This window comes from Octopus bimaculoides, chromosome 29 (genome assembly GCF_046866305.1).
Source record: "Octopus bimaculoides isolate indiv1 chromosome 29, ASM4686630v1, whole genome shotgun sequence".
In the NCBI taxonomy this organism is placed as follows: Eukaryota; Metazoa; Mollusca; class Cephalopoda; order Octopoda; family Octopodidae; genus Octopus; species Octopus bimaculoides.
In genome coordinates this window covers 18,616,725-18,644,404 of record NC_142956.1, presented here as the reverse complement: position 1 = coordinate 18,644,404, position 27,680 = coordinate 18,616,725, and the positions used below count along the sequence as shown (strand labels likewise).

The 27,680-nt window shown below is 39.0% G+C and overlaps 1 protein-coding gene across 12 annotated transcripts; it reads right to left on the bottom strand.

Annotated features, from left to right (window-relative positions):
• LOC106867742 (HAUS augmin-like complex subunit 7) lies at positions 1–26,500 on the bottom strand. Of its 12 annotated transcripts, none has more exons than XR_016238934.1 (12): positions 26,346–26,500; positions 22,437–22,543; positions 20,952–21,019; positions 20,305–20,366; positions 19,411–19,487; positions 18,899–19,072; positions 17,979–18,081; positions 16,673–16,882; positions 16,004–16,091; positions 14,861–14,990; positions 14,626–14,714; positions 1–646 (listed from the first exon to the last, which is right to left on the bottom strand). XR_016238934.1 is itself a non-coding variant. In XM_089345109.1 (11 exons), exons 1-10 carry the CDS (start codon positions 26,391–26,393, stop codon positions 14,887–14,889), a joined length of 1,041 nt encoding a protein of 346 aa, XP_089201235.1. In that variant the 5' UTR covers positions 26,394–26,500; the 3' UTR covers positions 1–530; positions 14,861–14,886. The 12 variants fall into 12 exon arrangements, 8 of the variants coding, with proteins under 8 accessions (XP_089201235.1, XP_089201238.1, XP_089201233.1 ...); XR_016238935.1 differs by having other exon boundaries at positions 1–530; XR_016238932.1 differs by having other exon boundaries at positions 14,626–14,990.
• Between the last annotated feature and the right edge of the window lie 1,180 nt (positions 26,501–27,680).

Sequence of the window (27,680 nt, the reverse complement as noted above, 5' to 3'; positions counted from 1 at the left end):
TTTTTAGCAGGTTGGTATTACTATTTTTTATTAAAAACAAAAGGTACACGTTTTATTGTTCATTTTTAGCAGACAAACAAATGACAAAAGATTTCGAATCTAATGCAACAGGAACCAGCAGCATATAAATCCCATGTCATACTTGTCTTTGGCATTACTTTGGCGATTTTAATTCCTGTCTAAATTAACAGGTTTCATAAGAAATCCAAGAAACAATTACAGAAACATCAGTACACTGGGTTTTGTGATTTCTTATTCTCATTATTCTTAAATGAGAAGAAATTCCTTTTTATTTCTATATTTGTCAGCCCTGTTATGGACTTTCACTGATTGAATCAGCATGGTTGGTTTTCGCATAAATTATCTCCATATTTAATGTATCATCATCATCATCATTGGTTTTAGTGTTCGTCTTTTGCAGACAAAGAAACCATAGATTTTGAATCTAAAACACAAGGAACCAGCATACTCATCTCTGTCGTAGTTAGCCTCTCCACACTTGTCCTTATTGTTGGAATTATAATTGGTGTCTACAAATATAAGTCGTATAAGAAATGCCAGAAACCTTCGGATGTATACAAATGCCCAGCTTTGTGATTTATCTTCAGTTTTTTTTTTTTAAGGACAAAAATTCTTTTTAAATTTCCTGTTGAAAAAATTTTTGGAAAAAACAAACCAATACCAGTTGTAAAATGGTGTGAAGCAAACACAAAGACAGACACACACACACACATATATTTAGATAACAGGCTTCAACACAGTTTCCATCTTCCAAATTCACACACAAGTCATTCTGCATTAATAAAAGTAACTTCAATTATAATTTCAAAAAATATATCTTTATTAAAGAAATTGTGGAACAAATTGACAAAACAATGATTTTCACTCAACTTTTGTGATACCATAAGAATAATTTATAAAATAACTTCAGAAAAATTTGAGAGATTTCTATAAAGGTACACATGGGTCAGATCACAAATGTATGTGTAGTGTTTTCTCTCTGTGTATGTGTGTGTTATGTATACATGTGTTTGTATATAAACACACATCATTTACGTTTTAAGTATGTGAATAAATTTTTGATTTGTACAATAAAGACATTAAAAACTGCATTAATACATTTTGTGTTATTTATATTTTATTTATATTTAAAATGTATGTGCATTATCCAAATCAGATTCACATGAAAAAAGAAAAAAACATTGAAAAAAAAAAACTACAGGCTCAAAGACTTTGGTTTATGTGTGAGGCATCATATAAACATTTGGAAATTATCTTATCTTTTACTTGTTCAATGTACATGTGTGACAGAGCAGTAGAGTACTGAGAGAAAAGCTAGGCATAAGAGGAACTAGATGCAGTGTGCAAGAGAGATGACTAACATAAAATTAGACAGCCAAAATAACACTAAAAAGGGATAAAAAGAAATATTTTTAATGATATTTGACTTTGTAAATATCTGGTCAAAACATGAAGGAAAATATGTCAAAGACAAACCAATAAAATTTACAAAGTTACAGTCTTTTTATGACAAACAGACAAATACAAGCTGCTATTTACTACTAGTAGAGGTCTTATGGGTCTCCATCTTAACTGTGAGTTGTTGAAAATCTGGCTGAGAGTGAAAACATGGTGAAAAGATTTTCAGCGGTTGCCGAAGTGGCAACCAAAAATATCGATATCGATATAAACAAGCTTGGTGAGCTGCTTAAAAGAATGAAGCAGGAGGGTGGTGATGTAAAAATATCACCCCCAGCTTCGGTTATTAATACAGAGAAATGGACTGTGACATTTAAAACCCTCAGTCCAAAAGACAAAATGGTCAAACATTTTGAAAAAGATACCATCAAGAAATGCCTGTCCCTGATTTGGAGAGACATAGTCTATATCGCCAGGGGTTGGGCACTCGGTGTCCACTAAAAACGAAAGAGGTGCTACTTCTGCCAACCTACATGGGTCGCAGAACGTCAAGAGTGAAAATATCAGAAGTACCATCAGAAGTCGACCCCGTAGAGGTGGTGGCCGCCCTGTTGTTCAACAGGGCAGAAAAAATAAAAATATTACAAGTATCATGCTCTTCCCTGCAAAATTGGTTGGGAAGAAGCATCAGCATCCTTATTCAGGGAACACAAAAAGACCTTCAGGAACTTCCCGAAAGGGTGCTCGTGGCTGAGAATGTGGCCCTTAGGGCACAGGCGGAGGGCAGAAAGCCCACCTGTTACACCTGAGGTTCTCCGCCGGAACACACAATCCGCAGAGAGTCAATTCTGGACACTGATACAGGATGAACACCATCTGAGTTTCTTTGTCGGCTGCAAGAACTCAGCGACACTCCACTGGAAGACAATTCCCTGTGAAGGGAATTGTTTTTCTTTTGTCTACTGCCGAATGTCCAAATTTATTTTTTTTTTAGTCGCCAAACCTGTTACAGTCCGTTGCAAAAATATATTTGTTCTGTTTTTTTGTTATCAAGATGGCCTAAGTTGTTTTGGGGGCGTATCCCACCTCCAAAAATTGTGAATTCTGTTCCTGTTGCTGGCCTGGATTACTTGGTCACCAGAGAATTCTGTGCATTGTTTTGGGGGACATATCCCGCCTCCAAAAATTTGTGAATTTGTTCCTGTTGCAGCGTGGCTACCAGTTAGGCCTGGAGTACATAAGTGGCCGAAAATTTTGTGTCTGCTGTGTTCAAATCTGTTTCTTGAACTGTTTTCTTCTTTCCTTTTTTCTTACTTTTTCTTTGAACCTTTCCAGGACTTCTAGAACATGGCAGCAAAAAGACACTGTTTCGGAGTGGCAGATTATCCAACCCAAACAGTGATTAAAAGACTTAGAGAGGAGGACGGCGGTGCTGAGGACGTATTCGAAGTCACTCAACACCATCACCGTCTTTCCTAAAATTACTATTGAGAAAGACTTGCCAGAGCATTTGCCAGGCATAAAATTTATTTCTAGGGGTATCAAGTATGCAACGGTGTGGTTGTGAGCCAGTCCTTGGAGGGCAAAGAGATTTTGTTCCACCCCACGTATTGTGGGAAAAAGTTGACAAGAGCTTGGGCCTGTGGGTTGCCATGTGGCAACTTCATGTCAAAAGCTGTTTTGATCCTGTGGACCCAATCAGCAAAAATATCTGGTGTTCCCAGATTTTGTAAGAATGGCTGGGAACAGGTATCAGGAGATACTTGAGGGATGCCTCCCCCTCTCCAGTGTTACCTGTGCCCGGAACCTGGCCACATGAAGAAGTACTGTCCCCAGGCCCAGAGTAGGGTCCTGGAACAGTAGGTTGAAGAGGAATCGACCCCTCCCCATCCGGTGGAAGAGATGGAGAAGATCGAGAAGGTGGAAACCTCCTTAAAAAAAAGGGCCGTAAAAGGAAGGTGGGCAACAATGGTTGCCCACTGAAGGATCTTGAAGCTATGGGAGAGAGAAAAGATCTTCCGGATAAAGCGGTGGAGCTCCACCCTCCCATGATACATGGAAAGACAAAACGGAAAATGGGACATTGCTGGCAGTTATTAATACACTGCTGGCATGTCCAGAGACCCCATCGGTGGGAATGGGAAAATGGGACATTGCTGGCAATTATTAATACACTGCCGGCATGTCACGAGACCCCATCGGTGGGAATTGTGCCATCAACGGAGGAAACTGTGGCCCCTTCCAGTGTGGTGGCTTTATACCAGGTATGACAGAGAGACAAGCAAAGGCTTCATGCTATGGTTACCCTGAATTATATAAAGGTGGATGAGAGTAGCTAGGAAGAAGATAAAGATTGTAGTGATGGGATGCCAGAACAAACACTCAAGGTATAAGGTGAGCATTATAGGTTGATTAGGAAGGGAAGATTAACTCTGTGGGTGACTAGGTTGTATCCCACTCTGCACAATCTTCGTAAATAAAAGGATCATTGGTAGAGATGGACTATATGTAATCTGAACCTTTCCCCCCACCTATTTATTAATTTTTTTACGGAATCCCACGTTTTAGGCTATGGAGATTCCGATTCTGAAAAAAAATTTCAACCCCCCCACCAAGCAGGCTATTTACATGCTAGAAATAACAGCCAAATCTCACAAAACTAGTGTCAGGGTTAGGTTTACCCTGTGGATCTATATAAAAACCGGGGGAGGGAGGTCGAAATTTTGAAATTGAGACTTCTGAAAATCTTTTTTCAGAATCGTAATCTCCATAGCCTAAAACGTGGGATTCCGTAAAAAAAAAAAAAAAAAATTTTAAAGGTGGGGGATACCCAGATTACATATACTCCATCTCCACCGGATCATTTGTGTCCAGTCCATTCGGTAAAACATATCCATGTTCTTTGTTATTCAATAGACTGGGATAGTATGACAGGAAGATCAACCATTTGTGCACAGAGAAATCTCTTCTACTCGGCAAAGAAAAGTAGGTGTTAAAATGGTGATGATGAAAAAAAAACATCTAAAATCTTTCATATGGGGGGAAACCAATCAATAATATTGATTTATCTGTTCATTTCAGGAAATGTCACCCTGACAATTGAAATACCTAATATGAGAAGATTTATAATCTGGAAACATGGGCATTGTAGATACAAATGTGGTTTAACTTGTTACAAGTTTGGCAAACCGGTAACCTTTCAATAATTTTGATCCAAAATGTATCTGAAGAAGATTTGACTTGGGATATTTGTGACAGCAATCACTACTCTCCGAAATTTATTACTGCTAATAATAACAATAATAATTGTTTCTAATTTTGGCACACTGTCCGCAGTTTCATGTGGAAGAGGTTCCTCAATTACATCAATTTGAGGCTAGTACCTATTTCATCAAACCCCCCAAAAGATGCTGAATGGCTCAAGAATTAAGATTGGGGGAAATATGAAATGAAACAGAGCAATATAAGAACAACAACCGTAATGGTGACAGAGCAAACAATGAAGATCCCAAACTGGAAATACCCAGTTCCGGACAGAGTACTGTGGTGTTGGTGGAGAGGATTGCAGATGAAGCAAATGGAAGTGAAGACTGCAAGGGCCGGCGGAAGGGCCACAGGCGCATGTGTGGGGAGTTTGAGCAGAGACGTTACTTGCTAAAGGTCGTGTTTTGATCCAGTCAGTGATCGCTCATCCCCCCACGGTCAACAGGTAAGGTCACTGTATCTCTCTTTCCCTTTTGCTTTGTTCTGTTGTCTTTTACCTCCATCATGCTATGAGCTATTTCGGCCCATAACAAAAAAAAAAACGAATTATGAGTGTAGTCCATATTTCTAACGATATGATTAAACCGTTTTGCGGTGACACGGACAGATCACGAAAAAAAAAGAAAAAGAAATACTACCCAGCAAGAAACGAACTAGATCAAGCCACTTTGGAAATTATCACACTGAAACTAAATTTATTCTGTTGCCACTTTGGAAGGTCTCAGGATGAATATTATGCAATGTCCTCCGTTTCGCCTATCGAATTTGTTTGAAATCAGCCGTGACCAGGACAATCTAATTGAATGGGTGAAAACATATGGACTTTTAGCAGAAGCTCATGTCTGTGACGATGGCCACAATTGTTCATTTGCGAAATTTCGGCGACTTCAAGATGGGTATAGTTGGAAGTGCACTGCTCGACAGTGTCGAAAACGCTTTTCTATTAGAAAAGGATCGTTTTTTCAAAAGAGTAATTTGCCTTTAAAAACAATACTGCTCTTTCTGTATTGGTGGTCGATTGATGTACCCTTGCGGAGAATTATGCATGAGTTACAAATTGCGAGTTGGTCCACTGTGGTGGATTGGGCCAATTTCTGCTGAGATACTCTGGCACAACACCTAATTGCTAACCCATTAATGATTGGCGGCCCTGATGTCGTGGTTGTCATCGATGAATCTAAATTTATGCACCAAAAGTATCGGCGGGGTGCGCACTACGACGGCACTTGGGTGTTGGGTGGAGTTGAATTGGACAATCCCACCAATTGCTTTTTATGTATATGCCCGGATAATAGCCGGTCCATGGATTCCTCGGAATCCATTATCCGGCAACATGTCCATCCAGGGAGCATCATTTTCACTGATGAATGGGCAGGTTATCGTAACTTGCAGCCCTTGTCTGACTAATGCAAGTACAGAAAGGCGAATGTTAGAATATCATGGCTGATGATTTCCATTGTAATACACTGTTTTTCAGTCAATTTTGGAAATTTCTGTTTTCTAAATTCATTCACAAGGCATGTAAATAAGTTGTCATTTAGACTCTCACTGTTCCCCATGCATACAATGATGTATTATACATCCTAGCAGAAATATCACGCTCCAGGCAGTTTCCTGCTTATTGCTAATTTCTCTTTACACATTTCATTCCCAATTTGTATACATTTTCCAATATGTTATCCTACATGCCCCACCACGGCCATGCTGGGGCACTCCCTTGAAGAACTTCTTTGGAGTACCATCAAAACTTGCATCGACCAGTACAAATCATATAAGAAGAACCAGAATCTACCAGATGTATAAAAATGCTATATTTTCTTCTATTTCTCGTTTTTTCTTAAACGATAAAAAAATTAAAACTTTCTTTTTTGAAAGAGAAAAATAAAACGGAATTGCGAACAAGTTGTGGGCAATTGGATTTTATGCCAGTAGCCAAAAGAAGGGATACCCAGCAACTTGTTTCTGATAAAAATCAAAGAGACAATTCCTAATACATCTATTTCTGAGACTGATTTCTGATGGGAAAATTTAAAGGAACGACCTCCAACCAAAAATATCAAAAGTGAATTGAAATTTGGAATTCAGATGTAAACTTTGCAATGGAATCAAAACTCATGCCAACCATTACAAGTCATGTAAGAAGCACCAGAATCTATCAGACGTATAAGAATATTATATTTTCTTTTAATTCTTGTTTTTCTTAGAAGAGGAAAAATTTCAAAAATATTTTTGATATTGGTCAACCTTGTTATAGACTTTCACTGATTATCATAGTTAGTTTTTACATAAATTGTCTTCATATTTTATGTATCATCATCATCATCGGTTTAACATTGTCTTTTCTAAAACACTGATCGCTCTCTTGCCTAACCAATGCGCACGATTACCTTGTCCGTGGCCACTCATTACTCCACAAAAACATTCTGTTTGTTCTGCTGATTCTAATATATGAAGTCATCAAGTACGAAATTTTGTGCCATTATTATATTTTAACAATATTTTTTGTTAGAAAGCTGACATCAATTTCTTTATTCTAACTCATTTTGTGCTTTATAAAATATTTATAAATTATTGTTTTCTATTTTTGTTTAGAGATGGGTAAGTCAGAAATTCGTACAGTTTTGAAATAAGAGTTCCTTCTTGGAAATACAGAATCACAGTTCGGAATATTAAAAGAGTATTTCATTCTAATGTTATTACACAGCAAAGAGTATCAAAGTGGTTTGCAAAATTTCACTCTGGTAACTTTGACCTCACAAATGAGCAACATGGTCGACCAGAAACAAAGGTGGCTAATGACAAACTGAAAGCCACCGTCAAGTCAGATTCCTCTCAAAGTGCCCGTGAATTATTGCTGTTGTTTGGTGTTAGCAAGCAAACAGTATTCTCTCACCTAGTTCAAATCGGTAAAGTGAAAAAATTGGATAAGTGGGTTCCAAATGAAAATCAGAAAGAGCAATGTTTGTAATTAAACTCCTCTAGTTATAAGGGCCTTGGCATTAACAGCTCCCAATGTGAGCTCTGGATCGTCAACCAATTGAACTCCACATGAGCAGACCATTAAACTATTTGATTCCCCACTATCGTGGTCCCTCTTTCAACATGGTGCTCCCTTGAACAACCCTTGAGGTAATTGAGCACCACCACCGTTCTTTTATAATCAGGCTACATCCACCAAAAGGGCAACCGTTTCAAGGATTTCCTTGATCCAGACACCAGGAAATACCTGTGTCCTTAAATAACCCTCAGAGCCATGTGAATGAAGTGCACAAGCTGCTGGTAGGGCCTCCCATTCCTAACAGCTCAAGTGATAGGGGCCAGATTAATATGGATTACCTCCTCCCCACAGATGGAAACATGGGTATGCATAGGGTTGACACATGAAATAGCTCTGGCTTTTACTGACCACCTCCACATATTTGGTGACCAAAAGAGTTGGGCACAAAAATTTTACAATTCAAACAATGATAACACTTTTCCTCACCGTAAGTAAACTCCGCTGCCCTAAAAACAGAGGAGTAATATTTCCACCCCCCACCCCCCCACTTTCAATTTTTGTTTTTTTACATTTTCCTTTTACAGAATCCAACATTTGGGCCAATTTCTGCTGAGATACTCTGGCACAACACCTAATTGCTAACCCATTAATGATTGGCGGCCCTGATGTCGTGGTTGTCATCGATGAATCTAAATTTATGCACCAAAAGTATCGGCGGGGTGCGCACTACGACGGCACTTGGGTGTTGGGTGGAGTTGAATTGGACAATCCCACCAATTGCTTTTTATGTATATGCCCGGATAATAGCCGGTCCATGGATTCCTCGGAATCCATTATCCGGCAACATGTCCATCCAGGGAGCATCATTTTCACTGATGAATGGGCAGGTTATCGTAACTTGCAGCCCTTGTCTGACTAATGCAAGTACAGAAAGGCGAATGTTAGAATATCATGGCTGATGATTTCCATTGTAATACACTGTTTTTCAGTCAATTTTGGAAATTTCTGTTTTCTAAATTCATTCACAAGGCATGTAAATAAGTTGTCATTTAGACTCTCACTGTTCCCCATGCATACAATGATGTATTATACATCCTAGCAGAAATATCACGCTCCAGGCAGTTTCCTGCTTATTGCTAATTTCTCTTTACACATTTCATTCCCAATTTGTATACATTTTCCAATATGTTATCCTACATGCCCCACCACGGCCATGCTGGGGCACTCCCTTGAAGAACTTCTTTGGAGTACCATCAAAACTTGCATCGACCAGTACAAATCATATAAGAAGAACCAGAATCTACCAGATGTATAAAAATGCTATATTTTCTTCTATTTCTCGTTTTTTCTTAAACGATAAAAAAATTAAAACTTTCTTTTTTGAAAGAGAAAAATAAAACGGAATTGCGAACAAGTTGTGGGCAATTGGATTTTATGCCAGTAGCCAAAAGAAGGGATACCCAGCAACTTGTTTCTGATAAAAATCAAAGAGACAATTCCTAATACATCTATTTCTGAGACTGATTTCTGATGGGAAAATTTAAAGGAACGACCTCCAACCAAAAATATCAAAAGTGAATTGAAATTTGGAATTCAGATGTAAACTTTGCAATGGAATCAAAACTCATGCCAACCATTACAAGTCATGTAAGAAGCACCAGAATCTATCAGACGTATAAGAATATTATATTTTCTTTTAATTCTTGTTTTTCTTAGAAGAGGAAAAATTTCAAAAATATTTTTGATATTGGTCAACCTTGTTATAGACTTTCACTGATTATCATAGTTAGTTTTTACATAAATTGTCTTCATATTTTATGTATCATCATCATCATCGGTTTAACATTGTCTTTTCTAAAACACTGATCGCTCTCTTGCCTAACCAATGCGCACGAATACCTTGTCCGTGGCCACTCATTACTCCACAAAAACATTCTGTTTGTTCTGCTGATTCTAATATATGAAGTCATCAAGTACGAAATTTTGTGCCATTATTATATTTTAACAATATTTTTTGTTAGAAAGCTGACATCAATTTCTTTATTCTAACTCATTTTGTGCTTTATAAAATATTTATAAATTATTGTTTTCTATTTTTGTTTAGAGATGGGTAAGTCAGAAATTCGTACAGTTTTGAAATAAGAGTTCCTTCTTGGAAATACAGAATCACAGTTCGGAATATTAAAAGAGTATTTCATTCTAATGTTATTACACAGCAAAGAGTATCAAAGTGGTTTGCAAAATTTCACTCTGGTAACTTTGACCTCACAAATGAGCAACATGGTCGACCAGAAACAAAGGTGGCTAATGACAAACTGAAAGCCACCGTCAAGTCAGATTCCTCTCAAAGTGCCCGTGAATTATTGCTGTTGTTTGGTGTTAGCAAGCAAACAGTATTCTCTCACCTAGTTCAAATCGGTAAAGTGAAAAAGTTGGATAAGTGGGTTCCAAATGAAAATCAGAAAGAGCAATGTTTGTAATTAAACTCCTCTAGTTATAAGGGCCTTGGCATTAACAGCTCCCAATGTGAGCTCTGGATCGTCAACCAATTGAACTCCACATGAGCAGACCATTAAACTATTTGATTCCCCACTATCGTGGTCCCTCTTTCAACATGGTGCTCCCTTGAACAACCCTTGAGGTAATTGAGCACCACCACCGTTCTTTTATAATCAGGCTACATCCACCAAAAGGGCAACCGTTTCAAGGATTTCCTTGATCCAGACACCAGGAAATACCTGTGTCCTTAAATAACCCTCAGAGCCATGTGAATGAAGTGCACAAGCTGCTGGTAGGGCCTCCCATTCCTAACAGCTCAAGTGATAGGGGCCAGATTAATATGGATTACCTCCTCCCCACAGATGGAAACATGGGTATGCATAGGGTTGACACATGAAATAGCTCTGGCTTTTACTGACCACCTCCACATATTTGGTGACCAAAAGAGTTGGGCACAAAAATTTTACAATTCAAACAATGATAACACTTTTCCTCACCGTAAGTAAACTCCGCTGCCCTAAAAACAGAGGAGTAATATTTCCACCCCCCACCCCCCCACTTTCAATTTTTGTTTTTTTTACATTTTCCTTTTACAGAATCCAACATTTTTAGCAATGGAGATTTGGATTATGCAAACTTGGGTCATCAACAGTTATAACAATGACCAAGAAAGGCTTCCTTCAGCAAATATCTGACAGGAATACTGAGTGTTTAGACACTGTTGTAAGAGAGAATGTTCCCTCAAATATTACAGTTGAAGTTAATAAATGGACAAGCTATTGTAATCTCTGCTAACCAAATGGTGATTCATGACAGCTAGCAAAAGAAATGGAGGTTGAGAAGATTGCAGAAGGAAACAAAACTATCAAATGCTTTTCAAAAAGCAAAAGTGAAATATAGACAAGCAACAACTGGCAAGCGTTGTTGTAGGCTTTATCATTCATGAGTTCTTGCATGTAACAGCAATGTAAGGTTTATACACTGCTCAATGCATGGATATTTAAACAGTAAAACCAGATACTGACTGTTGGATTCTTTGAGATATCTAGTCAGTAAGAGAGAATGTTCCCTCAAATATTACAGTTGAAGTTAATAAATGGGCAAGCTATCGTAATCTCTGCTAACTTAGCTACATTCACCAAATGGTGATTCATGCCAGCAAGCATCTTTCATTCGAAAGAAATGGCGGCTGAGAAGATAAGATTGCAGAGTGGTGTAGTATAAAGTGTATTTGGGGACAGGAAATAAAACCAAATGCTTTTCAAAAAGCAAAAGTGAAATATAGACAAGTAACAACCGACAAGTGTTGTTGTGGGCTTTATTTATAAATTTTTCCTGTACGTAACAGCAAAGTACGGTTTATATATTGCATAAACACAAGTTTTACCATAATTTAGAGCTGAAATGCCACGATGCTGGACTTTTATCTTGGCCCTAGCTTCAGAGAATTCTACCAATTCCACCATTTGTGGTGCAAGCATGCTACTAAACCTGGTTGCCCTCATAACAATTCGTGCAAGAACGGTTGCAGTCATGTAGTGACGCCTAACACCAGTCGCCATTTTGGGAAGTCCGTCCACGCATGCGCAGGGATATCTCTTCCAGGAGGCATGTAAGAAGTCCCTCATGTGCATGCGTGGTCATCCTATATCAACGCGTTCCCGCCTTTTCTCGACCTCTTAAGCGCTGGACATTCGAGGAGACAACAGGACCACTAAGAGCCGCTCCGGAACTCTACCTCTGAGTCTACGCAAACTACTTCAGAGGCTGAAGAATGACTTAATCATTGACACCGTCTTCACACCAACCATAAAGGGAGACCTGGTAATTCCGTTACCCGAGATGTAGGCTGAGCACCTCACAATAAATGTTTGTTATCCTGTTATTCAATTTATCCAGCGTGTTCGTTTTTATTGAAGAGAATTGATTTGTACGGGATAGGGTTACCTAATGACAGTGGCCCCATCACCTACAGCTTCTTATCAAGGAAATCCAGAAACCAATTGTATTTTGCTGTTCACCAACTAACACAGCAAACGAAGAACGGGCTTCCAATTTGCAGACTTATCTGTGAGACAAACAACAAAGCAAAATGGTTGATATGAATGGCCACCTCCGAAGAACAGGCTTCCAATTTTTAGACTTATTTGTGAGACAAACAACAAAGCAAAATGGCTGATATGAATGGCCACCTCCGAAGAACAGGCTTCCAATTTTCAGACTTATCTGTGAGACAAACAACAAAGCAAAATGGCTGATATGAATGGCCACCTCCGAAGAACAGGCTTCCAATTTTCAGACTTATCTGTGAGGCAAACAACAAAGCAAAATGGCTGATATGAATGGCCACCTCCAAGGACCCAAAGCTGTAAATACTCATTCAATACAACTCCAAACAGAAATGGCCTTCAATGCAGTGCACCACTGCTTGCATCCGAGATAAATTTGAATCAGATGGGTCTGTGCATGACATCTGCAAGGAGCATTCAGGAAGGCCAGTTTCTGATATTTATGTGATTTTATGCAAGATTTTAAAACCACCACCATCTGTATATTGTTGTTTACCTCATTCTAGAAGTGTTTTTTTTTTTTACAATTGTTCGTCTTTCTCAGCAGCTTCCATTCAAAAGAAATGTAGACAAGCAACAACAGGCAAGTGTGGTTCTTTTCTTTATAGAGCTGGATAAAATTATAAAGGAAATTAGGAAAAGGGACTCCAAATATATGAAAATATATTTTTTAAAAATCCAGAAAAAGCTAGTTTTTCTTTGCACTGACTTCTCAAAGTTAAGGCAATAAAAACAACTTCCAATATATTATTTCATTTCCTTCTTCATAAGTTTTTTAAACTCACCCCAGGCAAGAAATTCACCTCTTTGGGGGTGAGATTACCAACTGAGGAATTAGCCAAGCAGCATTCAACCACACCACTCAAATCGGCTGAACTAGTGCTCCTACCGACATACCATGGAAGGAACACTTCCAGAGATTGAAGTTGCTTGGCTCATGGCAGCAATAATAGTGGGCTTGTGGTCCTAGTCTATCATTTATGAATTCTTCCCACAAGTAGTTTGATAAGATTATAAGGAAAATTGAAGTAGGTGACTCCAAAAAAAAAAAAAAAACTTATCAAAAACCACCCAGATAAAGTAAGAAGTTCTTTGTATTCACTTCTAAATATTGAAGCAATATTATCAAGAAAATTGAACAAGATCACATTAAAAATGTTGCAAAATTTACCAAAAAACAACCATATAAAATTTGTTTTTTGGCCTTTGCACAGTGTGACCACAAAGGTTGACGAAATGATGCCACAAACTCCACAAAAACAAATTCACATAAAATAAGTTGGTCTGTAAATTGCTGTTGCATATTGTGGCCATGCCACAGATCAATGGTATCGTTAGAACAGCTGGTCTAAGTAAACTGCAAGATACCATCATAGCTAGACGAAGGAATCTAATCTAAGCTGCTATTCTACAAGTTTTTGGTGACAACAATTTCAGTATTGTTAATCACAGAATGACCAGAAAACATGTTTATAAAAAAAAAAAAAAAAAAAAGAGTTGTTTGCTTCATGCTCCTCGCATGCTGATTCTACCCACAAGAAAGAAACAAATAATACAATGTGACTGTAGGTTATAACACCCAGGCAACGCTGGGATGCTTTGCTAGTATATTATATAAAGCTAAAAGCTAAGAATGACAACAAATGTTCAAGAACTAAACAAAGTTACCAAATTTCTGTTGGAATACACCGACTGCTTCAATGAATCTTTCTTTTTTTTTAAATGCTCAAAATAATTTTTCTATTATTAAGTTGGTGTCAGAAAAGTATTATGAAATTTTGAGGAATTTTTTTTTGGGGGGGGGGGGGGGGGGATTTGTACCATAGAACAAAGATTGGTTTTTGGAAGGGCTGTTTGGTATCAAAATGGGTTAAACATTTTGTAATATACATCTAAAAAAAATTTGGTAAGGAAAGGAAAAAAACAAAAAAAAAAAGTAGTTTGCTTACCAACCACACGGTTCTGGGTTCAGTCCCACTGCATGGCACTTTGGACAAGTGTCTTTTACTGTAGCCTCGGGCCGACCAAAGCCATGTGAGTGGATTTGGTAGACAGAAACTGAAACAAGCCTGTTGTATATATATATATATATATATATATATATATATATATATATATATATGTATGTGTCTTTGTTTGTCCCCCCCCCCCCCCGCCAACATCGCTTGACAACCGATGCTGGTGTGGTTACGTCTCTGTAACTTAGCGGTTTGGCAAAAGAGACCAATAGAATAAATACTAGGCTTACAAAGAATAAGTCCTGGGGTTCATTTGCTTGACTAAAAGACGGTGCTCCAGCATGGCCACAGTCAAATGACTGAAACAAGTAAAAAAATAAGAATATATATATATATATATATATTCACACATACATACATACAAGTAAGCAGACGGTGAGATTACTGGCCCCTGGCTAACTGCACAATCCATTGCCACCGCATTTACTGCTCCAAATCTCCAAAACCCTGGAAAGTGAATAGAACACATCCACAAAATATTAGACTGTTAAGAGAGGGGCCAAAACTTTTGGAAGATGGTGGAGGGAACAAAAGAAGTGATGAAATTTGAAATCAGGCTGTTTAGTCTTACATATGAGACAAGACAGTACTACCTGTTCCCTTCTGGAACATTCCGTTATCACACAGAAAGATAACTATCAGCAGTTTGATCTTCGACAGCGGGCACAGCAATTTGTTTTAGGAAATCTTTCAGGGTCAGAAAGAATGAGTCACTGGCAGTTTCTGAAATGACAAGAATGTAATAATAATAATAATAACGATAATAAACATTTTTATTATAGGCAAATGGCTTGAAATTTTGGGGTTGGGGACAGTCAATTACATAAACCCCAGGGTTCAACAGGTAATTATTTTATTGACGCTGAAGCGATGGAAAACCAAGTCAACCCTGGTAGAATTTGAACCCAGAATGCAAAGATGGACAAAATGTCGTTAAGCATTTCCCCTGGTGTTAACGAGTCTGTCAGCTCACTTGTACTTTTAATTATTAATTTTTTCTATATGTGACAGTGGATTTTCATCGATGAGTTCATAAACCTTGGTTCTTTTCCCTAATACTATATATTTATATAGATTTTATACTGTGAAACCTAATTTAATTTTAAATAAATTGATTTTAATTGAGTTTTTACCTGTAATTTTGGATTTTATCCCTAATATTATTATTATATATTATATATATATCTGACAGGCTTCTTTCAGTTTCCGTCTACCAAAATCCACTTACAAGGTTTTGGATGGCCCAAGGCTATAGTAGAAAACACATTCTCAAGGTTGGACTGAATCTGGAATCATGTGGATTGACTAAAAGGCGGTGCTCCAACATGGCCACAGTCACAATGAAAAGCAAGTAAAATACTAAAATATGTGTGTGTATCTCAATCACAGCTTGACAACCAATGTTGGTGTGTTTATGTCCCAGTAACTTAACAATTTGGAAAAAGAGACCAATAGAATAAGTACTAGGCTTAAGGAAAAAATCATGGGGTGGATTTGTTTGACGAAAACCCTTGAAAAGAGTGCTCCAGCATGGTACAGTCAAATGACTGAAATATGTAGTGGTTGGCGTTAGGAAGGGCATCCAGCTGTAAAAACTCTGCCAAATCAGATTGGGAGCCTGGTGTCGCCTCCTGGTCCACCAGTCCTCAGTCAAATCGTCCAACCCATGCTAGCAATGGAAAGCAGACGTTAAACGATGATGATGATGATGATGTAAAAGTACAATGTTCACTTACTCAGCATGGTGTCATGGCCTGGTTTCGCTGTATCCAAGTCTTCCAACTGCAGCGTGGTGGCACGAATGCCTTCAAAAGTCTCCATCATCTGTCAGTGCAAGAGAAAAGTTCTAGAATTAACAACACAAAACACATCTGCACCTCCAAACCATCAAACAACCATTGCCCTCACTCTCCGGTGGGTGCACAACACAGCTTAGCATGTAGGCACTCAGCCTGCTAGAAATAACAACTAAACGTCCCTCAAATCACACCTGACTGCCTTACAAACTGACACATTGGGTTTTATCGAACTGGGTCCCTTGTATGGAGAGACAAAACACGATGGTCAAGGGTGGAAATCCTTTAACCCTTTGGCATTCACATTGTTTAAAATTAATCATGCATCATATTGCAGCTTCGAGACTTTGATGATGTGATTGTCTATCTTTAGAATGACATTGTCAGATAGGTGTGAGAGGCCAAATCTGGTTAGTCTGAACATAACACAAGAAAAATATTTGGACCGGATATGGTTGGATTAAATTTCTAAAGGGTTAATCACAGACCTACAAGACCAGGGTTGAAATGCTACCTAACACCTTGTCCAACATGCTAACAGTTCTGCTAACTCACCCGCCTTATACTACTGGTACTGCTACCTCAATAGCAAACGGCAAGATTACTTACCAATGCAAAAGAGTCCATCTTGGTATACAACCGATCCAAGATGGTACCTAGTTCGGTTGGTGGAGTGTCGGGCATACGGCACCAGGAGACCAGTTCGTTGTCGTAACAGGTGTGGAATTTCTCCAGGTGGTGATTCATACTGGTGACCATTACGTCGAGCTTGTGGCAGACTTCGGTCAGTTCTTCGCTTGTGAACGGATTATAGACATACTGGACAGAAGGAAAAAAACAATGCTATAAATATATACACAAATGTAGCCACTAATAGTAACTACTATACTATGGACATTAGATAATGTAGTCCTAGATACACAAGGTTTGAATAAAAGATGGGATTGCCATGGCTGGAACATATCTTTGTTATGGGTCTGTCTGGATTAGGACTGACCTGGGGCTTGAAGAAAATCCTGCATTATCAGTTGAAGAATTGGCAATAAAGCTTAGTTCAAACCATACAACTGTTCATCGTCATCTTCAACAACTTGGAAAGGTTCCTAAACTTGGGAAATGGGTGCCTCAGGAATTGTCCGAAAGCAACCGCAAATCCAGAGTTGACATCTGCTCTTCTCTCCACTCTCGCGAACTCATTTCACCCTTTTTGGATAGACTTGTGACTGGTGACGAAAAATGGAGCTTCTTTCGAAATGTTAAACGTCGTAAACAGTGGCTTGGTAAAAGGGAAAAAGCTCAACCACAACCGAGAAGGGAACTTCATGGGAAAAAGGTTCTTCTCTCTATCTGGTGGGTGGCCCATCCATCCCCATTACTCCGCAAAGGAGTAATTCACTTTGAATTGTTACCATTTAATGCAACAATCAATGCTCAAGTCTACTGTCAGCAATTAGAGTGTTTGAACTAAGCTTTGAAGAATAAAAGACCCGCTTTAGTGAATCTAAAAGGAGTGATGTTTCATCAGGACAATGCGCAACCCCACACTGCAAAGATCAAAGAGCTTGGTTGGGAAAAAATTCCTCATCCACCTTATTCTTCCAACTTTGCTCCTTCAGACTACCATTTGTTTTGTAGTTTACAGAATCATTTCGGGGGACAAAATTTTCGCAAGTCAGGAGGAGGTCGAAACTGATATTTCAGAGTTCTTCTCTTTGAAACCAAAAGAGTTTTCCATTGATGAGATTCAAAAGCTTGTAAATAGATGGAAGGAAGTCTTGGATAATCAGGGAAAGTACATTGATGATTAAATTCCAATTAAATATAACATTTGATCACTTATTTTCTTTATTCAAAATTCAGACAGAACTTATGGGATGGCCTGATATGTCTGATCTGGGATTAAACAATAACTCACCGTAGCCTTGATCACCTCCAACTCCTGGGATTTCACTGCTAACTCCTCCTGGAGTGTCTCCAAAGTATTTTCATACCCTTTCACCAGATCAGATATTTTATTCCTGGAAAATACCAAAACAAAGTGAGGATAAGTAAGGGTGTGCATGGTTAGTGGTTGGGAAAGGTGCGAGAGTTCCAGGGATACATTTGGCCCCAGATAAGTCCCCCAACCAATATTATAAACACATGCACTCATTCAACTCTACTCCTTTATTATTAAATCATTTGATTATGTATTCATCTAACTAATCAAATGTTTGTTTAATTTGGTTAAACGGTAGGTTGTTTGTTTTGTTTTTGCTGTTTTTTTTTTTTGCCAAAGCTCTTTTGTTGCTATTTGCTATGTTTTCAATGACTTTTCTCCTATTTTGTTATTTCAACCAACGATTTCACATAAAGAACCTTACAAACCAAGCACGAAAACAAATAGTATATATACATAATTATAATCATAAACTGCGGTTTAAACAATAAATTACCTGCCTCTGGATACCTTCTAACGAAGACAATACCCACACAAGTAATTTCCAGGAGTGCCTTTGGATTTAACTATCCCCTGGTTGCTTAGATACTTCAGACTACCCTTGAAATATTGAAGCAATGATTTACCTATATATATATCATAATCATTGTTTAACATCCGCTTTCCATGCTAGCATGGGTTGGACGATTTGACTGAGGACTGGTGAAACCGGATGGCTACACCAGGCTCCAATCTGATTTGGCAGAGTTTCTACAGCTGGATGCCCTTCCTAACGCCAACCACTCCCTAGAGTGTAGTGGGTGCTTTTACGTGTCACCCGCACGAAGGCCAGAAAGAGAGAGAGATACGCAGATGTAAAAAGAGAGAGACTGAGAGAAATATAGAAATAGACTTACTTTGACAAATCTTCAGGGTTCCTATGTTGAGTTTTCATAATGCGAGCCCCAACTTCTGGTGGCAGGAGATTGACCTTGTGAGAGAGCAGACTCTTCATAATGGTTGGATGGGTGGCAATCTGCTGCACAAATTGGTCTTGTTTTTGCCATTCATTGTCCAAGTCTGACGGGAGACTAGAGATTGAAGTAGAAGAAAAGTCAACTATAATGCCACAACAGCTTGGAAGAATATACATACATCCAGAAATACATACATAGATGCACATATAAATGTACAGATATATGCACATGCATGCACACAAACATACAGAGAGAAGGGAGAATATGTGTAAGACAAACAAAAAGAGAAAAAGTAATAGAAATACTAACATGAACAAATGATGACCAGAATTCTCAGTATTTCGACCAACATACAGAGCACACATTGAGAGAGAGAGAGAGAGAGAGAGAGAGAGAGAGAGAGAGGAAGGAAGAAAGAATAAAGACAGGGAAGACATGAAAAATATACTTACTCTTTACTATGGCTGACCTCAACGATGTCCAAGAGGAGAGAGAACAACTGGAGCTGATCCCTTTTCGAAGCTGTACCCTTAAAAAAAATAGAAAGGAGAAATAGTCAATGAGAGAGAGAGAGAGAGCAAAATGGTTTCATGCAATCTTCAAGCTGTATAAATATATAGGTGCAGGGGTGGCTGTGTGGTAAGTAGCTTTCTTACCAGCCACATGGTTCTGGGTTCAGTCCCACTGCAAGGTACCTTGGGCAAGTGTCTTCTACTATAGCCTCGGGTCGGCCAAAACTTTGTGAGTGTATTTGGTAGACGGAAACTGAAAGAAGCTCGACACACACACACACACACACATATATATATAGCATGAAAATTTATCCTATTATTGAATCATATATGTATATGTATGTATGTGCGTGTTTGTCCTCTCAACATCGCTTGACAACCGATGCTGGTGTGTTTACGCCTCTCTAACTTGGCGGTTTGGCAAAAGAGACTGATAGAATAAGTACTAGGTTTACAAAGAATGAGTCCTGGGGTGGATTTGCTTGACGAAAGGCAGTGCTCCAACATGGCCGCAGCCAAATGACTGAAACAAGAATATATATATATTTCCACACACACACACACACTTGTCCTTGACGTTGCATGATAGCTGTAAACGAGCATCACCGTCATACAAGCAGTGTCATGCTTTTCCAGTTCTCTGTGAAAACATGCCTGGCCATATGAAACTACCACCTTTCTTTTTAATGGAAGAGTGTCTGGCAAAAGGAAGGGCAACCAGCTGTAGAAGATCTGTCTAAACATACCTGGCCTCACCCATGCAAGAATGAGAAAAAGCAGACATCAAACCATTGATGACGATGAAAAAAAATCAGACAGGTGATATAGTCTTACCTTTATTAAGTCCATTCTATCAGGTGCACAGAACCCCAGGGATGAGAGCAGCATCAACAGATCTGTAACAGCAAACGAAGAAGGATGAGAAGAGAAACCTATTCCAAGCATGAAGCCATGCTATAATATCTACCCCCAGTATATCACTAGTACCAGGCTTTATTAAATCAAAATGGAGGAAAGATACAGTTAGTCTTCTATTGTAATTCCATTGGCATAGGCGTAGGAGTGGCTGTGTGGTAAGTAGCATGCTTACGATCCACATGGTTCTGGGTTCAGTCTCACTGCGTGGCACCTTGGGCAAGTGTCTTCTACTATCGCCATGGGCCTTGAGAGTTGATTTGTTAGACGGAAACTGAAAGAAGCCTATCATATATATGTGTGTATATATATATATATATATATATACACACACATATATATGTATGTATGTATGTGTGTCCCCCCAACATCGCTTGGCAACCGATGCTGGTGTGTTTACGTCCCCATAACTTAGTGGTTCGGCAAAAGAGACCGATAGAATAAGTACTAGGCTTACAAAGAATAAGTCCTGGGGTCGATTAGCTAGACTAAAAAGGCGGTGCTGCAGCATGGCCGCAGTCAAATGACTAAAACATGTAAACCAGAGAGATCAATTAGTCAGTTACCTTTCCTCTGGCTCTCATTATCAAAGCGAGCTGTGGTGTCGATGGAAACCAGCATTGTTGGTTCAATCCTAAGTAGCAGACAAGGAAAAATGGTAAATAAATATGTATGCATGGCGTTGTAGGTACATGTCAAAGGTTCTGTAGTTGTCACCTTAACCCTTTTCGTGTTTAAACCGACCCAAATGATCTACCTGTTCTATGTTAAAACTGCCCAGATTTGGCATCTCACACCAACCTATAATGTCATTCTAAAAGTAGATGATAACATCATTGAAACCTTGAAGCTACGAAATAATGCATGATTAGCTTAAAACAATATGGATGAAGTATAAAATTTGATAGAATAATCTGAATACTAAAGGGTTAATTGCTACTTCGCTCATCATTCACCAGTGTGATTGTCCAAATCACTCATTATCTGTGCAAGAGTAAATTCTTCATCCAAAGAAGAAATACCAGCAATAATTTCCTCAACTCCAATGAGTTTAGGCCAGGCCTAGCCAACTTGAATTACGTTGCGGGCCACTTAAATCACAAAGATTTTTGAGGGGAAGCTTGTAATACTGACACAATTGAAGGCATTTTGCTTTCTCATGCTATTATTACATCATCATCATCGTTTAACGACCGCTTTCCATGCTAGCATGTGTTGGACGATTTGACTGAAGACTCGTGAAAACCAGATGGCTACACCAGGCTCCAATCTGATTTGGCAGTTTCTACAGCTGGATGCCCTTCCTAATGTCAACTACTTTACAGAGTGTACTGGGTGCTTTTTATGTGGCACCAGCACCAGTGAGGTCTGCTTTGGTATGGTTTCTATGATTGGATGACCTTCCTAATATATCATCATCATTGTTTAACATCCGCTTTCCATGCTAGCATGGGTTGGACGATTTGACTGAGGACTGGCGAACCAGATGGCTACACCAGGCTCCAATCTGATTTGGCAGAGTTTCTACAGCTGGATGCCCTTCCTAACGCCAACCACTCCGAGAGTGTAGTGGGTGCTTTTACGTGCCACCACAATTATAAGATAAAATTATTACACTGAGATAAAGGTCTGCAGGTTGCATGTGGCCCATGGGCCTCAGGTTGGACAGCCCTTGTATAGGCCTTGCTCATTAACAAGATGAAGCGCTGGGTTCATCAAACACACATTTCATTATGAAATATCTTTTCTTTTTATACAATTACAAACAACAGCCTTGGGGGACACCAATGAGTCATAAACAACACCTGACTACAAAGCTTCAACGTAATCAGTTGTCTATTTTTAGCAGTTTATCTTTTCCTTACACGTGTTACTGATTATTTGCTTTAATGGGAATCTGGTAGAGATTACGTTTAAACTACTACTGCTATAACAGGAGTCAAGATTCCAAGACAAGAGTCAAGATTCCAAGACAATTCATGCTCGAAAATCAACAAAGCGTTACAACACATCTAAGCTGGACTTGTCCATAATAACAAATAGATACCTACATCCCCAGCAGCCATACAATAATCTTGGTTCTTTCTGCTGAAGGGTTAACCAGTTGGTCTAAGATCCAGTCCCGATCAATCCCCACGACATGGGGGCAGTCTAGATCCTGGTAAAATAGAAAGACAACATGAACAATCCATTTAGGTGAGAGAGGGGTGGCAGGTATAAGCAGTGAGGGTATGGAATGGTCAAGAAATTTGCCCCAGGCCACTGGTGTATATTATTATATATGCAGCTGTATGATAAAGAAGCTTATTTCCCAACTACATGGTTCCAGGTTCAGTCCCACTGCAAGGCACCTTGGGCAAGCGTCTTCTATAAAAACCCAGGCCAACCCAAACCCTGAGTAGATATGATAGATGGGCTGAAAGAAGCCCAATGTGTGTGTGTGTGTGCACACGCGTAAGTTGAGGTTTCCCTGTCCTGCATGACAGCTGTAAACGAGCATCCCTGTCATATAAGCAGTGTCCTTCAATCCCAATATTCTGCTCAAACTGAAGGCGCAGGTGTGGCTGTGTGGGAAGAAGCTTGCTGCTAAACCACATGGTTCCAGGTTCAGTCTCACTGCATGGCACCTTGAGCAAATATCGAAACGTCTAAAGTAGATTAAAAATTTTTTTTTTTTGCATATTCAGAACCACCATTGGAGACAAGGTCGGAATCCGTAGAAAAAAAAAAAAAAAAAAAACTCACAAACGGGTGACATTTTTATTCTCAGTGTCCCCCCCACACACACGTTACAGCCATTTTCCCTCAGTGTCTAATTCCAATGTCCACCAACAGTTTAAATGGGGAATTATTCCATTCAATGCCTTTCTGTTAGAAACGTTCAGACATTTAGCTGTTATTTCTAGCATAACGAGTTTTCTGGTGCGGGCATCATTGGCCTCCACTGTCTGTTGCTTCAGTAGAAATCTACGGATGCACAAACGCACAAAACGGAGATAAACAAATATGGACGACGTGTTCTGACCCCACCCCCGAGTGGAGAACAGTTCTCAAAAATAGCCTCCGATTGTTTTCCCCCCAAATTCCTATGTCCTCGGAATCTACATAGTCAAAGGTAGATTTGTAGAAAATTTCATTAAAAAAATATCCATTTTCTTGAAAGTTAAGACGAATTGAAGTGGACTCCGCTGAATTTTACGAAATTCCCCCCTCCTGAAACACCTCCCTTCCAAAATTTTTGTATATTCGGAATCTACCATAAAACAAAAGATTTTCTAAACGCCATTTTGTTGTGCCAAAAAGTTAATTTTTACATATCTCTCTTAATTGTAGAAGAATCTCAACTCCATGTTCACTTTCTTTCACAGATGCGCTGACGGAACTGGAGGGGGTGTTTATTTATTTATTTTTGAATAAGTGGAATTATATATATATTTTTTTTTTCAGAATCACAATCTCCGTATTTTTCTACGTATTTCGCAAAAAAATTTCAAAAAAAATAAAAATAAAAATAACGGCAGGTACGGGGATTAAACTTTTGAAATGCCGAATTTTTTTTTCTTTTGGACCGATTCTGAACACCGCAGTCAAAAAAGTGGGTTTCCGTAGAAGAAGAAAAAGAAAAAACCCCCCCCAAAAAAACCGAAAGGCCAAGGCGTGAACAACTACTTGTTGCCAATTACCGCCGATTTCTAATGGACCTTGTTGAAGCCAAACATCACATAACTTACAGCAGAAATTAATTTACGACTTATGGAACACTGATGCATAATTATATCTTGCGATCAAACAGTATACGATCAAAATGATAATTTACAGTGAAATATGGTTTTTTCGAACAATGAACAGTGACAAACTAATTACCTCCGTTTATAGACCTTCCAGTACCGCATTCTCCCATCAAGCATCCGCGCTAGCTAGTCGTGACTAGTCGATCCTAGCGTGAGTGCGCGTCATGCGCAAAACATGTATGAGGTTTTTTGGCGATCTTTCGATACTAGTCCTTTTTTTGTTGTTGTCATCTCTTTATTTACATATAATTCGGCAGTTTCCGTAAAAAGTGTTGGGTTAGGAAATTGGATTTACTTTGTTTAAAAAAAACCCCTCATACATGTTTTGCGCATTCACGCTAGGTAGTCGTCGAAGGATCGACTAGTCACGACTCGCTAGCGCGGGTGCGCACCGGGACCACCCTTCTTGAATAGTACCCAGAATTTTGCTTTAATAATGCCATATAATTCCTCAGGTTTTTGCATAATCATATCAATAAACTGTCTGAAAATTCCCCCAAATAAAAAAAGAAATTACGAGGAGTTTATATGCCGTGAGTAAAGAGGAAGGTACTACTTAAATCCAGAAGTCCCGACGCGTCGGCGTAAACCTAAGAGTACACCCGAGCCAGTCATCGGACGCATACACTAATCAGTAACCTAGTTAGCACACGAGATAAAAAAAAAAAACCATCCACGTGTATGAATATGTATAAACTGTAAATTGAGGGGTGGGGATGGGCCGTCTACCTGTCTATTAAAACAAAGAACCGACTGAATAAATGAAAATAAAACAAATTTTGAAACAGAAATAAAATGCTATTCAAAAAATATTCATTAAGAAAAGTGAAAATAATGAAATAAAATGTTTTCTTACTCAAAAGTGAACTATCCTGAAAGATGTTTTAGAATGTTCTGAAAACATTCATCTCCAGTTTTTCCCCTCCAAAGAAACTCATCTAGATGGGGATTCAATCATATATTTGTATCTACTCCCATTATACTCTTGAATCTGCTTTTTTGTATATTTCCAGTAACATCCGATTTGGCATTGCACGTCAGTTACTAGATCCACAAAATTTTCGGTACCAGTATATATATATGTAGTGTGCGGTCTACCACGGTGTCAAACGGGTATCTCTACCGTATCTTTCAGATATTTCAGAGATTAAAAAAAAAAACTTCAGGGCGATCTTTCGGTTTTCAGAATCATAGTTTTAGCATCTAGCCTTGATCACGCCTGCGTGTGTGCGTGCTCCGGTCACTGGTCCACTGTCGAGGGTAAATAACCTATGGCATTTAAATAAGTGGGCCACTCACTTGAATGAATCAGTGAACTTTTTTCACATTATTTTTCAATTGGGATCAGACTGTTCCCATCACGCTGTTCCACACAAAAGTATCGACAGTCTGAGCCTTGTTTGAGACCCCCAAAACCCCACAGCCCATCAATTCTACGTCCATGGTTCCTGTTTCGTTGTTCTGCATCACTGCCTTCGAAGATAAGAACGTTCCCCGCCTCCACCAACTACCCTTAAAAAATTTTTTTAACACAACCCCTTTTCGGCTACGGGGAATATGAATCTGTAGAAAAATGGGCATTTTAAAATTACCACACCCCCATTTCTTTAATTTTTTATTTTGTTCAGAATTTTTTTTCTTCAAAATATGCGGAAAAATACGGAGATTATAAATTTCCCATTAGACAACTGCCAGTATGGAGCATCGGTTTGCAGAATTGACTCCAGAACTTCCTTTTGTAAACAAGTGTCCTTTTTCTTTTACTTTTTAAAGCTAAGCGCCGAAAACGGGTGGTGTGCATATTCTTTACCTTCGCCTTACTTTTTAAACAAACTAATCTACTTCGACGAGGGCCAGGAACGGTTTATTTCGAGAATTTTTCACCAGTGTTCTTGTATTTCAAGGATTTAAAATGTCACATATGTGACATATAGTCCATCTGGACCGATCGCGGTCTCAAAGCGACGAAAATATTTTGGCAAATTAAATTCAAATGTTGAAATGAATCTAACGGTCTTTGTGTGTTATTTTAAATGGCTTATAAACACCTTCCACGCTGCAATTGTTTTCGTTCCAGCACACGATCTCAGATCAGGTCACTTGCCTAGATCGATGGATATGAAATGTTGGATACTAGTCGGTTTATAAAATAAATAATAAGGAACTTACCTCTAAACGGTGCAGAAGTTTTTCGACTGAATTCAAATAACCCGCCATCACAATAACGCGGAAAGGGAATGAATGAAGGGGGAAAAGGAGGAGACTGTTATAGTGTGAGAGAGAGAGAGAGAGATAGAAGGGGAGAAGTGGTTGATATTGTATGGGGGTGATAGTAATAGATTTACTGTGAAAGAACGAAGTAGTGGGAGGAATGGATAAAGAGGGAGGGAAAGGAGTAGAGAGAGACAAACACTGTGTGGGAGGGATAGCAATAGATGTACGGTAAAAGTGGGAGGAAAACTGCGAAGGGGAGTGAGTGAGAATGATTCAGTAAATTAAAGAAAGACCGTTAGGTAAAAGTAAGAGGAAAGGCTATTAAGGAGGTAGCTGAGGGGGTTATTGTAGAAAAGGCGGCGAGCAGGTAAAACCGTTAGCGTACCGGGCGGAATGCTTAACTGTATGAAAGGTTAGGATATTATCGGTTTCGCTGCCAGCATCAATTCCGTTCATATTAATTTCATATACACTTTTATAGGCTTATTAATGACGTGAAAGTAATTTTCGCTATAAATCAATGAATAAAAAGTTATTAGCAGTTAAAGTTTGAAAATTTTGGTTTTTTTTTTTTAGCCAATCGTAAGCCACAGTAATATTCATATCTGTTTCGATAATAAGAAGCTGATCACGAGAATTCTTTTGTTTTTTAATGTGCGTGTTGCCATAGTAACAAGCGAACCCGAGCCGTCTTTGAAAAGTCTTTTATCTCCAAGGAAGCACACGTTGACAAATTTGACTCTGTGTTCCTGTTCTGTACTTTACGAGATGTAATAAGTTGTCCTGAACTTTTCTAAGCCTAATAACCTTTTGGGAGGCGTAATGCAATTTCGCACCTCTCCTTGAAAAATGCATTTTTTTTTTTTGAAAAACATTTTTCGGGTTCCTAGATATCGGAGAGTGGAGGCGCAATGGCCTAGTCGAGGGTTCCAGTTGATCCGATCAACGGAACAGCCTGCTCATGAAATTAACGTGCAAGTGGCTGAGCACTCCACAGACACGTGTACCCTTAACGTAGTTCTCGGGGATATTCAGCGTGACACAGTGTGACAAGGCTGACCCTTTTGAATTACAGGCACAACAGAAACAGGAAGAAAGAGTGAGAGAAAGTTGTGGTGGAAGAGTACAGCAGGGTTCGCCACCATCCCCTGCCGGAGCCTCGTGGAGCTTTTAGGTGTTTTCGCCCAATAAACACTCACAACGCCCGGTCTGGGAATCGAAACCGCGAGTCCGCTGTCCCAACCACTGGGGTTTTTTTCAAGCCATCCCAGGCTCTATATGTCGAGACGC